The 19,030-nt window shown below is 32.2% G+C and overlaps 1 protein-coding gene across 2 annotated transcripts; it reads right to left on the reverse strand.

Annotated features, from left to right (window-relative positions):
- Positions 1 to 396: 396 nt before the first annotated feature.
- LOC139491420 (ribosomal biogenesis protein LAS1L-like) lies at positions 397 to 13,407 on the reverse strand. Of its 2 annotated transcripts, none has more exons than XM_071279108.1 (14): positions 13,267 to 13,407; positions 11,901 to 11,993; positions 10,530 to 10,661; positions 9,674 to 9,746; positions 9,225 to 9,335; positions 7,810 to 7,932; positions 7,364 to 7,443; positions 6,395 to 6,459; positions 5,738 to 5,878; positions 4,602 to 4,674; positions 2,855 to 2,979; positions 2,445 to 2,504; positions 1,451 to 1,616; positions 397 to 515 (listed from the first exon to the last, which is right to left on the reverse strand). In XM_071279108.1, the coding sequence occupies exons 1-14, from the start codon at positions 13,308 to 13,310 to the stop codon at positions 431 to 433; spliced, it is 1,371 nt and encodes a 456-aa protein (XP_071135209.1). In that variant the 5' UTR covers positions 13,311 to 13,407; the 3' UTR covers positions 397 to 430. The 2 variants fall into 2 exon arrangements, with proteins under 2 accessions (XP_071135209.1, XP_071135210.1); XM_071279109.1 differs by having other exon boundaries at positions 7,364 to 7,440; positions 13,267 to 13,397.
- Between the last annotated feature and the right edge of the window lie 5,623 nt (positions 13,408 to 19,030).

Genomic DNA, 19,030 nt, shown 5'->3' on the forward strand with positions numbered 1-19,030 from the left:
CGTCGTATATACCCCGGCAGTTTCCCGAATATATACTGACATCTCTGTGTTGTTATCCAAACACAAACCTCGACACATTTGTAATCCGTAATATAATCTTTTGTAGAAGAAATGCTCTATCTTTTGTAGAAGAAATGCTCTATATTTTGTAGAAGAAATGCCGTATCAGTGTAAGAAAAATTAATCCTAATGAGAAAGTTCTGACAAGTATATAATAAATAGCATCCACTTTTGAATTGCAATGTTAACATTATTGGTTTGCAACAATCTTCCTGTGGAAGTTGGATAAATAGAGTTTTCTAAAGACCAGTTTTATTAAATAATAGAATCTGCAACTTATATTCCATCTGACTGTTAAAGCAGGATACGCACATCAATGTTCACAGATATCAGACCTTTGAGTTTAAAATTTCAATTTTTAATTTTTGCATCATAAAATCTGAATGAGGTTTTGAATTTTGTTCATCTCTTGTTGTGTCCAAGTGTTCTTTGGGAATGAATCTTGAACAGTGGACCTAAAATGAAAAAAAAAAGAATATGACAGTAAATATTCTGTTATATAATACACACACACACACACACACATATATAAATTTGAAATTTTAAAACGTCTTACCAAAAAAAAAAGCACCTACCTTACAAAACATTTTAAAAAATAAGAATGTGTCCATAAAACACTGATGCACCACTTGCACTATCATTTTCTATGTTCATTGAACCTTGAAATAGGGGTCCAAACTCTGATGTGACTAGGTTTAATGCTGATTGGACTTTCACTTCATCAAAAACTACCTTGACCAAAAAATTTGACCTGAAGCGTGACAGATGAACAATAGATGAATGACGGATGCACAGACCGAAAAACATAATGCCCCTAAATGGGACATTAAAATAACAAATTTATTCCAAACAACTGAGTAAACTACAGATCGAAGATGTCCACCATTATTTTAATGGTTGTAAATCTCAAACATGAAAATAAGTAGATGTGGTATGATTGCCAATGAGACAACTCTCCACTTAAGACCAAATGACATAACAGTAAGGAACTAAAGGTCACCATAAGTCCTTTAGCAATTAACATAATCCATATGGCACAGCAAGCTATAAAAACACCTAGAAATGACAATGTAAAAACACATGTTTACTGATTGATTGTTGCAGTTTTAACGCCACTTTTAAGCACCACTATTTGGCTATTTCGTAGTGGTAAGTTTTTTTTGGTGAAGGAAGCCAGAGTGCCAAGATAAAACCACTGTCCTTTGATAGGAAAACTGACAATCCTAGTCAATTAAGATTTGAGTCAAGTACATCCACATGAGCAGAGTTCGAAATTACAACCTCAGTGTTGACTGGCTAGAAATTACATTAATAGAACTACTTAAACCACTAGACCACCATGGCTCCTCACATGTTTTTTTATAAAAGTAAAAATTGTTTTACAACTTACATATTAAAACTGGAGTTTTGTGTGAATTCCATGTCATCTACAGTTCTCTGATTTAAACTCTGGTCTGATTGGTCATCAGTTGTTGTATCTCCTAACCTTAAACTATCATAGGTAATGTTGCAACCTGGTATACAACCAATTGGAAACTCATTCCAGTTAACATGGTCTAAAAGAAATAATAAATTGTTGACAGAGATAGGTTTCACCTGTTTGTAATTTCGATAGTATAATGCAAATGTTGTAATTACAATGGCAATATTTTAACATGTAAACTATATGCAAAACCTTCAGTCAATGAATCACAACTGAAGGTGCAGGACCAAATCACCTCCATGGAAATGAGAAATACCAATGCTTATAAAACTGCATACCAAATATGATAAGTGTTATGACAAAAACTGTAAATTTAAACATTTTTGTGTGGGGATAATATGTCGTAAAATGAATGAAATATCAATATAACAACACTTTGAACTTTGTCATTTTAAGTCTATAACATATCTGACTATTTCTTACTCCAATGGATAACAACGTCATAAAATTCATTATTCAAGTTTCTATGGATTACCTGTAAATTTACAAAATTAACTTTTTATCTATAACAAAATAAGTCAGCAATAATATATATAAATATGTAAGTTTGTTTTTTGTAAAGTATCCTTCATGAAAATACTTTTAAACTAGAATGCTGGAAGGCCTGCTATGAATGATAAGGATAACAGAAATAATCTAATCAAAAATAATTTTGTAGATAATTTTGTAGATTTATGACAAGTTACAGTGGGATAGACAACATCAGAATCAAAAATTGAAAATTAAAAAAAAAAATTGTTTGCAACCAAGTGTCGTTTTTCCAAAATGCTAGTTGTGTACCTGCTGTTACATTAAGGTATATAGGTTGGGATTTTTCAGAGCCAGGTGCCTATGCAACAAGCATGTAAAAGTACATCCCTTCAAAACTTAAGAAACATATAAATTGTTACAAAAGTTTTACCTGTAAATAATTTCCATGATGATTCTGAACTGGTTTCTTGTACTTCACCTACTGGCAAATCTATAACAAAGAAAATTATTCACATCAGTTGGACATAGATACATTTCTTAATTAAGCATACATTTACCGATTATTTAGTTTTTATTTGTTTGTTCAAGATAGTGGTGATCTTACCAGAAATTGCACTTTGCAGGTTTTTTTTATTGTATGTTCTAGTTATATGACATGAGGTCAAAATTGGCAAAAGAGGAGTTTGTGCACACATAAAACTAGTTTACCCCAACACATTTTGTGTATGTAGTTATTCAAGCTATCTAGAAAGTGTCTCTGAGCTTTTGCATGCTACTCTTTCTAGCCATTGATCCAAAACTATCATTTAATATACATGTATAGCTATTTTGTAAACATACCTTTCACATGGTAAATTTCCCCTTTTTGAATGGATTGATCATGTGATGAGTAGATATCCATCATTGTTGTCAGCTGGTCTGCCTTATTTTCAGGCAGAAGGTAATTAAGATCAAGTTTCTGCAGACTGAAAACATAAAATTATTGTCATTATATTTACTTTATTATTGAGAATAATTTTTATTTGTAAGTAGTGTTCTAACATAAACTGCATAAAACAAATCTACAATGCAGAAATTACTTGAAACATCTATAGTCGCCATCACGTAAAATTGGCACCATGTTTTTTGTCAAAATTTTCTTAAATATCGACGGCGTTTACTAAAGATTATGTTTTTCGATTAGGGGAAGAAAAATCCTGTTCAAATATCCACTACTGTCCTACCTTTTATTGTGTTTGCACTATATAATCCTGACCTTCACATAATCCAAGATTATTTTGTATGGTGGAATCCAACATTGTTATTACCGAAAGTGTTGCCGCGGAGTTCAACGTGCTCTCCATTTTCTTGTGACTCTCGGAGCTTTTCGTCATCTTTACGTAAAAAGCACGGGAAATTGTATCATCTATGACAATGATATTATCGGAGAGTAATGAATGTCATGCAATAGGGGATCCTCATAGAAACCAAGATGGCGGTTTTACAATGTTAATAATCTTGATAAATGTGAAGGTCAGGATTATACAGTACAAACACAATAAAAGGTAGGACAGTAGTGGATATTTGGACAGGATTTTACTTCCGCTAAATGAAAAACATCATCTTGAGTAAACACGGCTGATATTTAAATTTTTTTTTGACAAAAAACATGGTGCCAATTTTACGTGACGGCAACTATATAAGATATTTTAATGAGTTCAAATTTCACTTGGCTCATTCTATTGTAACTTTAAATTTATTTCAGTAAGCTGTTATTCAATGACACAAATGCTTTACTACATTATAAAGTTCTGTACTAGTATTTAATTTCTGTTCATAAAATAATACTGACAAAATATATATAGCAGAAACACAGTCAATACACCTTATCGCTATTAGCTTTATCGGCCGGCTGACCCGGCCGCTTGAACTTTTAATGCATACAACAATCACTTTTCTATTGTGGCGTCAGATATTTTGTTTTATGACGTCAAAATTTTACGGGAACCTGTGTGATATCCAGTTATGGCGGACAAATAGTGATAAGGTGTATACATCGTTAATGTGTTATTCTAATCTTGTTTACTGATATTTTGATCATCCTTGTTTTTAATTTACAAAATAAAACTTTATATAAAATATCATTAACCATTAGTGAGTAGGACACCCAACCATTGGATCATTTTCTTAAAATGTGCAAAACAGAATTCATATTCAAATACATGGCAACCAGCTGATAACCATACTTTTGATCTTTAAGGTTATAAAGAACTGACATAAAAGATGTAAATGTTGTTCTACTGCTGATGATTTAAGGTGGTACCTAACACTACAAGGAGATAACTCTGTAAAATCAGCTAAACGTTTTAATTACGTTGTGTTGTTTAGGGAATATTAAGCTTCTCAATGATCAAAATAAGTGTTTGTCAAACTGCTATACAATGTATTTTTTCTGATAAAACAGTTGGTTTAAATTTTTAGAATTTTTTTTATTTTTTTCAAAAGGTCAAAGTAAATACTTTGTCAAAATTTTATGAAAATTAAAAGAGCCAAATTAAATTTAGTTAAGGTGTTGGGTACCACCTTAATAAATTCTACCAATACTTACAGACACAGTACACTGTATTGGTCCACACTATTCAATACAAAATCAAAGTACTCCACTATTCTGTTAGAACATCCTGTAATGACATATCAATGAATACATAGTTTGACATTGTCAATATTATTCATTCCAAACATGCATCAACAAAAATATCTACTGAACTGGAATTTTGTGTTGTTGTAATTACTAAAAATCTATTTCATTTTTCATGCGTACTAATCTTTTTCATGTTTTGTATCATATCTAAGTGTTTCAGGATGCCTATTTAAACTGTGATCACCAGCAAAGCATCTAAAATTACTTTTTTTATATTTTCATTATTATGAATGTATGTTGAAATATAGACAATGTAACCTGAAAAGAGGCAATCATTTAAAAGTGCTAGGCCTACAGGTGAGGGCAAAATAAATCAAGATTGATTTGTATGAAACCCCACTTTCAACACTATTGTGTTAATTCGAACAGTAAGTTTTTGTTGGAGGAGAAAGTCAGAATGCTCAGAGATAACTACCCTCAATCTCATTGGAAATAAGAAGATTTGGTATGATTACCTATGAGACAACTATTAACTTAAGTGCCAGTCTGCCTAAGAATCAGGCAGTGGTGAAAACATGACCAAAAAACCCCACCCTATTTGACATTGATTTCAGTTCATAATATGTAGCTTTGCACAAAAATAACATTCATTTCCATTTTCTGTTCTAGTTATAGAAGATACAATTTGGTTGAAATGCACTAGAAATTAACGAATAAGGGGAGATAACTCTGTAATTTGCTATCATTCTGACCAATTTTCTAACCAAGTTATTTGATATTACCAGACACACACAAACAAAAGACTAATACTTTTTAACTCAGGATGATGGTTAGTATTAAATAGCATGATTAGCTCGGTGGGTTTTTTCTAATCATGTTTTAATTTTTACCTAAATTGCCTGATTCTTACAAAGACTGGCACTTAATAATGATTTATGTCAGTTATCAAATGTGGAAGTTTTGCAAATTTTACATTACTAGATATTTTCAACAACAAAACCCTGAAACACCCTATGGTTCAAAAATCAACAAAGTTCGTCTTTATGCTGTAGAAAAAATAGGATTTTCGCTTAATCTCCAGATTTAGTAATAGAGTGAGTTACCTGTATCAGCCAGCTGGTAAAGAAATGATGAAATAATTCCATGACAACCCTCTGTAACAGGTAAACACTTCAGCATGGACAGTGTCAAACCATACTGGTGATAAATCTTAAGAACTGGGTGCCAGAATGATAAAGTGTCTTCTGGAATAAAAATAAAACATTGAAAGTACCATACACAAAAACGTATAATATGTACACATTATGTATCCAACTTTAATAAACAACGATTCTTTTTATATATTTTTTAAGAATTTTTTCTTACAATTGCAGTACTTTAAATGTACTGTCCCATTGTTCTTATTTTCCACAAGTCTAGAAAGATAAAAAATAAACAATCCTACATGTTTGCCTTCAGCACATTTTATGCACTATGATAAATCGTGTTTTATACATATTGATATATTTTGGTGTTTTTTAACACCACCTTTAAGCACTGCTTTTGGGCTTTTTTGTGGCAGCCAGTTTTTATTGATGAGGAAGCCTGAGTGCCTGGATAAAACCAGAATCCTAGCCAATTAAGATTGGAGTCAAGTGCACCTGCATGAGCAGGATTCGAACTCGCAACCTTAGTGTTGACTGGCTAGTGATTACAGCAGTAATTACTTAGACCACTCAGCCAATGAGGCCCCTAACTATGTTTTAAAATTTCACACAAACCTGCGTCAACATTTTTTTTAACTTGACCTTCAATTATTTTTGACATTGATGTTACAGCTTTCTCCCTGCAATAGAGAAGAAATAATACAATAAGTCAATATCTCATATTAAAAACAAGAAAGTTATCAAAAATAATTATCAAGTAAATAACTACCTGGTATGCATAAAACTAGTGTGAAAAAGAGAGATAAACTTGTGCACTACCTATCAGAACATTTACAGACAGGATAAGCGACAAAGAGAATAAACGTTGATTTCAATTTGTTTTCAGATCTAGACCAAATATCTATCACACAAAATAGAGAAGTGTAGTAGACTCTTGACAACTTTGTCTCTGGTACACAACAGTTATGGTATCTTGAGCTAATGTGAATTAATTCTTATCTCAAAAGTTGACATGAAGTTGCATATACAGAAAGACATACAAGTACCCAGTCATATCCTCTCTGTGTTTTTGTTATATATATTTCTGTTAGTATCCATCTTATAAGTTAAAACCTTTTTCAACAGATTTTTACAGTTTGTTCTTATGTTGTACTGTTACACCCCTGTCCCAGGTGAAGGTGGGTTGGGATCTCACTAACATGTTAAACCTTGCCACATTCTCTATGTATGTGCCTGTCCCTAGTCAGGAGCCTGTAATTCAATGACTGACATTTGTTGCTGTGTTACACACTTGCTTTTCATTCTTTTTTTGTTCATTAGTTAGGCCATTTGAATTGTTTGAATTGTTTGAATTATTTGTGATTTCTGGGCCTTTTATAGCTGCCTATGCTGTATATGCTTTGCTCATTTTTAAAGGCCTTTCAGATGGCTGTTGATTTCTGTGTCATTTGGTCTTTTCTTGAGAGTTGACGTATTGGCAATCATACCACAGCTTCTTTTTAATATTGAAATAATACTACATAACCATCTTAACATCAAGAAATTCAATTGCATCTGACCTAAATCAGAACTCTAAATATATACCTATTGCGTAATAATTCTACTTCTATGTTCTTCAATATCTGTGTTGTCTTACTTCCCCTTTTCTTGGATGTAAGCGTCTTCTGAAATTAATTTGCAAATAAAATTCATCTTCCAAAAGTGTATGCCAACAATTTGTATATAATATATTGTTTTGTGTAAGTTTTAATTTAGAATGAAATATTTGCCACTGGAAATTAAGGAAGTCACAATCAATCAATCATTCTAACTTTTTTTAAATGGTTAACTCTAAGATTATCTTGGACAAAACCCTTGACCAAGAGGGCTAACAAAGCATGAAATCTAGGTAATAGTGACCTACTTTTATCCTTATGCTGACTTTCTCCACTAGAAACATTGCCATAATATATATTATATTGAATGGTGTAGACTGAGTAGGGACTTCATGGACAAAAATGTCAATTGTAACCAAACCTTATTAAACAAACCTTAATTTTAAAACTATAAAGCATCTCTGTGATATTATCTTTGACTTTGCTCTCTTTTGTATCTTTCATTGGGTGCTCTTGTTGATAAGCCATACCCTCCAACTGCTTTTCCCAATATTCATTCTATAAAACAATGGAGAAGTGTAGACTCTTGACAACTTTGTCTCTGGTACACAACAGTTATGGTATCTTGAGCTAATGTGAATTAATTCTTATCTCAAAAGTTGACATGAAGTTGCATATACAGTAAGACATACAAGTACCCAGTCATAACCTCAAATATATTTCAACCTTAAAACACTTTTAATACAAAATAAATATTTTCGTTATGTTAATTTGTTATGCAATATGTAGTGAACTTTTGGTAAAGTTCTTGCTTTTTTCCCATCAATAAATTGTAATTGAATTGAACACATTGAAATAAACAGTATACAAGTTTGTCACCAGTATACAATGAAGTTAGTTTTACACAAAAAAGTAAATTGTACAAATTGAATTTATACGATTGTCATACAAGTGAGAGGTTTAGCTAGCTATCAAACCAGGTTTAATCCACCATTTTCTACATAAGAAATGCCTGTACCCAGTCAGGAATATGACAGTTGTTGTCCATTGGTTTGATGTGTTTCAGCTTTTGATTTTGACATTTGATTAGGGACATTTTGTTTTGAATTTCCCTAAGTTCAGTATTTTTGTGAATTTATTTATTTTTTGTACACATTGAAGTAAATTGTACACAATGAAGTTAATTGTACACAAAGAAGTAAATTGTACACTTTGAAGTAAATTGTACACTTTGAAGTAAATTGTACACATTGAAGCCAAAAGTATACCAGGATGTCAATTGTAAACAATGAATTAAAGCTGTCTACTTTTGTTAAAATGAGTCATTTAAAATTGTAAGACTGTAACTATAATGTACATATAAGCTATTTCAAGGTACATAGAAAACTAAAACCTGGACTACTGAAGAAAAGAATTAAAAAGGAAAAAAAAAAAACCATTTTATTCTATTGAAGGAACAAAACAATAAGTTGGTTTTTTTTAACTGTCACTGAAAGTTAAGGTTTAATTATATTGCATAAAATTCAGATCATAATTGACTAGTATTGCAAATTTTCCTCGTCAAAGTTTGTTGTTCTCTCCATCCACTTTGGCTTCCTACACCAATAAAAAATTACCACCATGATATAGCTGAAGAGTACTCAGTGGCGGATCCAGAAACTTTCATAAGTGGGGGCCCACTGACTGCCTAAGATGGGGCCTGCTCCGGTCATGCTACAGTGATTCCCTATTTAATCAAATTTGTCCCACGATAGCCCCCCCCCCAAAAAAAAAATAATCTGCCTCTGGTTCTGAAATTGGCAATTGCCACTTTGCATCAGTCAATCAACATGCAGTACATGATAAATTACCTTTAACCATTGAATACACCAGTCAGCAGCTGTCTTCAGTAAATCTAATGATGGCAGACGACCATGTGTAGCATCATGTCTTAAGTTCACTATCCATTCTGGAACTCCCAACTGTAAAAAATAGTACACAATTAATCAAAAATGTAGGGGAAAAAAATTTCTTGTATTTTGACAGAAGTTAAAAGTTCTAGCTAGAGCTAACTGGGATATTTTATAGATAAATTTAAGCTTCAAGTATCAATTTGTTATTTTGAATAATGCTTCAAATATTTCTGTATCTAAAGGATATAGTTCATATTTTGTATAAATAAAAATTGTTAACATAAATTAAAAGGACCAACAACTTAAAGTTTATAAACACAATTTTCAAGTTTTGCACTTAAATTTATACCTTCTCTGTTTACTTTAACTTCTAAAATATAACATTTTATGGATTGTTAAGATCATACCTCTCCTGCAAGTCTATGAACAGCCTGCATATACTGCTTCACTTGACTTCTTTCTGTTATATGATTCACAAACCTAAGAAAAAATAAATATCAAATGTCAACCAGAATTTAAAGTAAAATGTAGAAGTTAGAATAAAATATTTGAAAAACACTTCATTTTGTGAATTATCTCAAAAACATGTATCATTTTTCCAATCAAAATCAACGTTGTTCTGATACATGCATAAATATAAACATGAAATGTGAATGAACTCACTGATACATGCATAAATATAAACATGAAATGTGAATGAACTCACTGATACATGCATAAATATAAACATGAAATGTGAATGAACTCACTGATACATGCATAAATATAAACATGAAATGTGAATGAACTCACTGATACATGCATAAATATAAACATGAAATGTGAATGAACTCACTGATACATGCATAAATATAAACATGAAATGTGAATGAACTCACAAAAAGATTCTTTTGCGTCTCTTACAAGAGACTTTTACAAAATATTACAATATTGAAGTAATTTAGATTATCTCCCCTTATTCACATTTGTATATTCCCTCAATGAACAGGTATTGGTAAGCTCTTTTCAAATCAAAATCCACATTGTGCTAACACGTGCATGACTATAAACAAAAACTGTGAGTGAATTCACAAAAAGATTCCTTTACCATTGTCTTACAGAGACTACTATCATATACATTGTATTACAATATTGAAGACCTTAGAATATCTCCTCTTTTTCAGTTTTGTAAATTGAATCCAAGAAAATTGGTTTCCAACAAATAATATTTAATCTACAGTATGCAGCATCCTATTCAGAAATGAAGAAGTGTAATAAACCTACCTAATAATGGCTAAGCTGTATGCATTTCTAATAGAATCTTCCATATTCTGACCAGATTTCTTCCCTTCATGTTCATTTATATAAACTTTAATTAGTGCATCTGTACTCTCTACAGCAACAGGCAGAATACATCTATAAAAACAATTCTTATATAAACTATATTTGTCCCTCAATAAACAAAATGAAAAATACATGTTTACACATGACAGTATTTTTTAAACTACTTACTAGTGGGTTTTTTTCATCATGTTTCCTTGACTTTGTCCTACTATACCTTTATTTTAAATTGTCAGATGGTGGCATTGCCAATGCTTTTGATTTATATTTTACAGTTTCCCATTTCATTTTTATGTGTGTTTTTTTTATATATATTTATGTGTTTTGTTTTATATATATATACATATATATAAGTGTATTTATGTCTAATTTTTGTTATTCATTAATTAAAAAATCAAAATATAGACATGTCGCGCATGTACCATTACAATATCATAAATATCAAATTACATATATAATTTGAGAAGTATGTAATAAATTATAAAACATACATGTTTTATAATTTATTACATACTTCTCAAATTATGTAAAATATACCAATATTCAAGTGAAGAACAGCATGCTTTCCATTTCAGCTAGTTGAGACCTTTATAAAAACCGCCAACAATGTTTGATAATGTATCATAACTTATTCTATAATGAAGTAGGCTATTTTACTAAAATTTACATTTACTCACTTACAAATTTAATAACAATAGCAAACAGGGAGGATTGTTGGAAAGTTAACGTTAACATTCTGAAGCGATATTTTTTCAAATCTACAAAAGTTTATTTTTTACATATACGGTGGAGCATGACATTCTTTAAATATGTACAGGTTAGCAGACATACAATGTACTCTCTGTATTATAATAAAAGTACAGATAAAATGTTAATTTAAAATTATGATGTCCACAAAAAAGTCATGTAGAAAATCAAAGTGGACGATCTCTCATTTAGTATGAAACTGTAATTAAGGACAGACCTAGCAAATAATGAATGTACATTTACAAAATGTATCATGTTTATATACAGTAACTAACTATTATATAATCTGCATGTACGTCTCAAAATGATCTGTATAATTTTAAACTTGCAATCATGCGTTTAATAAACCATCGCACATCAGTGAACGGACCATAGCACTTCGGTGTAGACTATCACACCTCAGCGTGACCATCGCACTTCAGCGTCCCCATCGCACCTCCGAGTCCTACATATATGTTCTTTACTTGTTGTGTATAATTAAACTTTTCAATATTAAAAGGGAGAGAAGAGTGCTAAAAATACTTGATTACTAATCCAAACTCCTAATAATATTTTTTACTTGCATACCTGCTTTTCCAAACATTAATTCTTGCTAAGGCTTGTTTTTGTGCAGAGGTACAACCACCAAATAACCCATGGTACACTGCCTCAAATTCACAACTGTTGATATATAATAAATACATTATATATATACCAAAATAAATTACATACATTTTTACTGTTTATTATCTGAAATTATGTTAAAACCCTTTGTGCAAACATGGATCATTACATTTGTGAGTAAACAGCTGTTATTTAGCAATTAAGATTTTTCCAAATTTTGGGAGCCCAATGCTCTTCAACTAGGTGCTTGATTAAGCCTTTTAACCGTTTTTTGTTTATTGTTCACTTATGTTACAAATATGAAAAATCTTATTGCAATTATACATGTTTTACAATTTTTAACGTATTAGTTGTTTTGCGGGAAAGTCTGTAGCAGCGACAAAGGTTATAAGGGTCGCTTGGGTGTTTGTGAGAGTTAATGTGTTTCTTAAAGGGAACATCCCTATCTAAGAAATATTATATTTGCCCTGGAGTATATAAGCAGGTGAGGTATATATAACAACATTTGGATTGTCAGTATTCGAATAAAGAAAACCAGTTAACAAGCAGAGGTACATAACATGGCTGTAAGTCATCTGTATTTCCCACTTCTGAATATGGATGGGAACTAGATCACAGATTCCTTTCAGCTATTGTGGGTGACAGGTTGGTCTGCTCTGCGCATAAGTTATTACGCTTGCTGAGAAATGCTGATTGATTTCAAAACCTCAATTGTAATGACGCACACTAGAGTCCTCCAGATTATTCCAATCTACTGCTGCGTGCGCACAACAATAGAGTTTTTGAACTAGTCAGTCTTACTATTTGGAACTATGACCGCTTGTTTGTTGTTGCAGTCTTGTCAGTTTATAATGTTCTTAATCATGTTAATAACAAAGTTATTATACAAATGTATGTTGTTGCTCTAATTTGTCATTTAGGTCTATGGAATTTAATTAGGTAGACTTGAGGTAGCAATGGTATTTTCCCCAATACAGAGGAATATAACATTGCAATGACAACTTGTACTGTGTACAAGTGGGTCTAACATAGGAAGTTTGCAGGGCAGTCTGTCGCACTCGGAGGACAGAATGTACCAGTACATCTACTGTCAATTGTATTTTCATAAAACTTCCGCCTAATAGAGTCAAAGAGGGTTCAGAATAAATCATGAGTACAGACAAATAAAGAAATCAATACGATTCAGAATCCCAAAAAGGAATAAAATTTTCAAATAAAAAAAAAATGTATTTTCACCATACATAGAATAGTGAATATTTTGACCGAAACATGCGACTCTGGTCTAAATTATAGTAGTAGATCTATTTTTCTGGTTATTGTTTAATTTTACCTATTAATCCATGGAACGATTACACTGTTTGAAGGACCTTGCATGCTTGAAGCACCCACGTTGGATTGCAGAAAAAAAATCAGAGAACTAAATTTGTAGAGGGGAAAGTAACGACTATTTTGTTATTTTCTTTTCTTTTCTTTTCTAAACGTATGTCCTTCTATTTTCGGAACACCTCTTCGATGACCTGTATACACCTTATCGCTATTCCCGGCTGACCCGAGAATCTGTCCCGCTTGAACTATTGACGTCATACAACAATCACTTTTCCATTGTGGCGTCAGATATTTTGTATTATGACATCAAAATTTTACGGGAACCTGTGTGATGTCCAGTAATGGCGGACAAATAGCGATAAGGTGTATAAAGGCACTGGCTACGGTTACATCAAAATGTAACAATAATCAAAAAGTAATTATTAATATTTGGAGGGAGACTTATTGCCGGAATGCAGGATTGGTAAGCCTTAAGAAACTGGATAATTATGAATGTTATAATAATATTTGTGTCCGTACGCAAGGTATTGTTACGTTAGATTTATTGAACCAGAGACATATATATACACAAAAATGTGTATATATGTCTCTGATTGAACATTAACCTGTTATATTTTTTGCCCAATTCTTCGAAATTATTAATTATTATTATTATAACTATAATTATTATTGCAAAATATATATAGTTCAATGTCGATGTTTATAATAAGATTTATTGTTCACCTGAAGCATTGCAGACGTTGAAAGTTTATATAACGGATTTCAAATTTCCCGGCCAACCTTAGTTTTAAGAGAAACATAAATACGCTGATCCCTGTGTGGATATGTTTCTGGTTTTAAGACAATTTGATTTTTGTCGTTTAGCATGGCATTTTTATGTGCTCTTAGTGGACTGATCGTGGGGGAAACTCGACAAATACTTTTCAAAAACGTCACCAGTGTCATCAGTGTCTGATGAACCAGGGGTATGTCAAAGAACGGCTCGTCCTTTTTGTAAAAAGCTCACCGGAAGTAACCACTGTCTTGAAGTATAGATTCTATGTTGTTTATCATCTTTTCTTTGTTGATATATATATATATTTTTTCATACTGATTAAGATTATAACGCAATGTTGACTGTTGTACCCCTATTTCTGTCAGTTTACCTATTACATCTGTTTGTTTTGTTCAAACATCGTTGTCAATACAAATGAATTTTCAGCGACTGTCATACTAGTGAGAGGTATAGCTAGCTATAAAACCAGAATTAATCCACAATTTTCTACATAATGAAATGCATGTAACAATGCAGGAATATGGCCCTTGTTTTCTGTTCGTTTGATTTGTTTGAGCTTTTGATTTTGCCATTTTATAAAGGACTTTCCGATTTGAACTTTTCTTCAAGTTTGGTATTTTCACTATTTTACTTTAACAAAAACTTGGAATTCACTTTCCGCTGGAAGAAAAAATCACAAAAGATTCTTGTCTCCTTTGGTAATGACATAATTATGGATGACGAAAATCACCCATCAATATTCTGGAAATCTGAACTTTAAAAAATCCCCATTAAGAACGATATATAAACGGTTCGCAAAGATTTTCGATTGAAGAACTGTCTATATTTCTTCGGAATAGTCTTTCTTCAGTAAAAGATGGATTTCAGAAATATTGTGATGATGTATATTCAACCAGCAGAGACAATAAGATGTGGATGCTTAACAAATTTAAAGATAGATTCCCAAAATATTCAAGCACACCCATTACAGTTTTTCAGTGATATCAAATCCTTTTATTTTTCCCAAGCTTTTACACGACGATATATTCTCCATGCTCATTGAATGATTGACTACAACGTCTCATTAAGTACAGTTCTTACAAAAATGGAAAATGTAGGTACATAAACCTTGTTTGGGTCATAAAAATCATTCTTTATTGAAAACCAGCACCGATTCCACCACAAATGCACCGAAGATGATATCGATTCATCAAAATGCTGAATTTTGATCGAAAACATACGTATTGCGTATAAAAACACTCATGTAGATACCACGATTAAAATTTACCAGACGCGCGCTTCGTCTACAAAAGACTCACCAGTGACGTTCGTATAAAAAAAGATTAAAAAAAAGCCAAATTAAATACGAAATTGAAGTGCATTGAGGACCAACAATTCATAAAAGTGTTGCCAAATACAGCTAAGCAAATCTATTCCTGAGTTAAAAAAGCCTAAATATTTCATAAATTCTAAGTTTTGTAAACATTTAATTTATAATTATGACCATATCAATCACAATTCATGTCAACACAGCTGTGCTGGTGAATGTGCAGGTGATACCCTCGGGGAATTAAAACTCCACCAGCTGTGGCATAGACCCAGCTGGTTGTAAACAAACTCATCATAGATATCAGGAAATTTAGTTTTTGCGCCAGAAGCGCGCGCGTTTCGTCTACAAAATTATGAATATGAATTATGATTCCAGCCCAGTAGTCAGCACTTCGGTGTTGACAGGAATATCAATTATATGGTCATTTTTATAAATTTACTGTTTGCAAAAGTATTAATTATTCGAAATGGTAAGGATTTTCTTACCCCAGGAAAATATAACCTTAGCCGTATTTGGCACAACTTTTTAGTATTTTGGTCATCAATGCTCTTCAACTTTATACTTGTTTGGCCTTTTAACTATTTTGATCTGAGCGTCATTGATGAGTCTGATGAAGACGAAACGCGCGTCTGGTGTATCAAATGATAAGCCTGGTACCTTTGATAACTATTTACACACCGGATCTATGCCACTGCTTGTGGACGTTTCTTCCCCGAGGGTATCACTAGTCCAGTAGTCAGTACTGTGTTGACATGAATATCAATTATGTGGTCAATTTTATAAATTTACTGTTTGCAAAAGTATTGATTATTTGTAATACTAAGGATTTTCTTATCTGTGGCATAGATTACCATAGCTGTATTTAAAACAATATTTGGAAATTTTGGTACTTAATGCTCTTCAATTTTATACTTGTTGGATAACTAAGTATTTTGATCTGAGCGTCACTAATGAGTCTGATGTAGACGAAACGCGCGTCTGGGGTATCAAATTATAAGCCTGAAACATTTGTTAAATAAGTATCCGATTCGTATCGTAACATTTTCATTTATATCGACAAATACGTGTGTCCTCAAACTAAATCTATGACAAATTTACGCCATAATATGTCAACTTTCTTTAACATATCTAAATGCATAGGTTATGCTCGTTCATGTTTATTCTATAATATTTATTATGAAATTATGAGGTGAACTTCTTATACACAAAACACATATCTAGCATAGTAACGACGAAGAACCACGCTATATAAGTTTCAGTTATTTAATACTGGTAGTTCGTTTCTATGTAATACATTGTGTTACATTGTCGTTTTTTTTGTTGCACTTCAGTGTTTTTGTTGTTTCGTTGATTTCCTCTTTTAGATGATGTGGTTCCCTCGGTTTTAGATTGAAACCAGGATTTGTTTTCTCTCAACCGATTTATGGCTTTTGAACAACAGAATAGTACTGTTGCCTTTATTTTGATTTTCCTCTGAGTTCAGTTTTTTTGTGATTTTACTTTTTATTTATGGGTCCCTCTTTTATAATGGCGAATCGGTTTCTTATAATGGGACTACCAGGTTACGATATGTTTGTGTCTCAGCTCACTGGTGAAATATTTTCGCGATCTTAACTCTTTAAAAATACCAGGTTATTTTCTAATATGTAAATTTGCTGATTGTGTCTTTTTACGTATGGTGGTTTCATTTTGACTAAATGGGAATTCGCAATGTGCGTGATGCATGCATACAAGGAGACGCCTGCTCCATTTTATGCTCATGCGATTCCCTTAGACGTTTTTTTTTTATTTGACGACATTCGACCAAAAAATAGTACTTTAATTTTAAGGAGAAGGGCCAGGTAGGCCTTTATCAGTCAAAGAGGACTGTAATAAATTATCATAAAATCAACATTAAATTTTATGATCTGAAATAAACTCATTAAAGAGAAAACAGACGTGTTTTTCGTCTCACTGTTCGTTTAAAACAACTTTGACAGCTCACAAAGCGAGACAATTTACCATTATATGTGTATTTTAAATGTTTATAATCAGAAAAATGGTAGTCTTTACATGTGATTAATGTGTCCTTCATCGTTCTTGCTTGTAAGCGACAAAAGGTGATTCGGTATTGATACCGGACATTTTCTCTGATGAATACTCATATAGATGAAAACCTAAACAGGACATCTCCCTTGGTTTTTGGCTAGTTTCGTGTTGCTCACTCTTTTTTTTTCTATGTTTTATTTTGTATATTTTGTCTTGTGGAAATTATTTAAATGTTCAACCATTGCAGTATCAGTTCATTTTCGACTTCTGAGTTTGAATACACCTTTGGATTTTTTTCGCCTCTCATTTATGCAAAATCTGCAACACAGAACTTTGAATTTTTCGAAAATACTAAGGATTTTCTTATCGATCCCAGGCATAGATTACCTTAGCCTAATTTGGCACAACTTTTTGAAATTATAGATCCTCGATGTTTTCCAATTTTGTACTTGTTTGGCTTATAATTTTTTTGATACGCGTCACTGATGAGTCGTATGTAGACTAAACGCGCGTCTAGCGTACTAAATTAAAATCCTGGTAAATTTGATTTACACCACTGGGTCGATGTCACTGCTGGTGGACGTTTCGTCACTAAGGATTTCACCAGCCAGTAGTCAGCACTTCGGTGTTGACATGAAAATCAATTATGTGGTCATTTTTTTTTAATTCTTAATTTTTTTTATATAAATTTCCTGTTTACAAAACTTTGAATTTTTCGAAATACTAAGGATTTTCTTATCCCAGGCATAGATTACCTTAGCCGTATTTGGCACAACCTTTTGGAAATTTGGATCCTCAAAATTATGCACTTCAATTTTGTACTTTTTTGGCTTTATAACTATTTTGATATGAGCTTCACTGATGAGTCTTATGTAGACGAAACGAGCATTTAGCATACTAAATTACAATCCTGGTAATTACTCAAAGATATGTTCATTTTGTATATTTTGTATATTTTGTCTGGGATAAGAAAATCCTTAGTATTTCGAAAAATTCAAAGTTTTGTAAACAGGAAATTTATATAAAAAAAATTAAGAATTAAAAAAAAATGACCACATAATTGATTTTCATGTCAACACCGAAGTGCTAACTACTGGCTGGTGAAATCCTTAGTGACGAAACGTCCACCAGCAGTGACATCGACCCAGTGGAGCAGGATCTGCTTACCCTTCCGGAGCACCTGAGATCACCCCTAGTTTTTGGTGGGGTTCGTGTTGTTTATTCTTTAGTTTTCTATGTTGTGTCGTGTGTACTATTGTTTTTCTGTTTGTCTTTTTCATTTTTAGCCATGGAGTTGTCAGTTTGTTTTAGATTTATGAGTTTGACTGTCCCTTTGGTATCTTTCGTCCCTCTTCAATTGTCCTAGCTACAATTCAACCCTTATTTCCTATCTGATCACCCCTAGTTTTTTGTGGGGTTCGTGTTGTTTATTCTTTAGTTTTCTATGTTGTGTCATGTGTACTATTGTTTTTCTGTTTGTCTTTTTCATTTTTAGCCATGGCGTTGTCAGTTTGTTTTAGATTTATGAGTTTGACTGTCCCTTTGGTATCTTTCGTCCCTCTTTTCCTAGTTATTGACATCACCAAAATGCGACTGATCAACAGAATTTTACACTTCTAGAGCAGAACTTCTTATGGTTTCCAGGCACCTGGGTTA

The sequence above is a fragment of the Mytilus edulis genome, chromosome 10 (assembly GCF_963676685.1).
Source record: "Mytilus edulis chromosome 10, xbMytEdul2.2, whole genome shotgun sequence".
In the NCBI taxonomy this organism is placed as follows: Eukaryota; Metazoa; Mollusca; class Bivalvia; order Mytilida; family Mytilidae; genus Mytilus; species Mytilus edulis.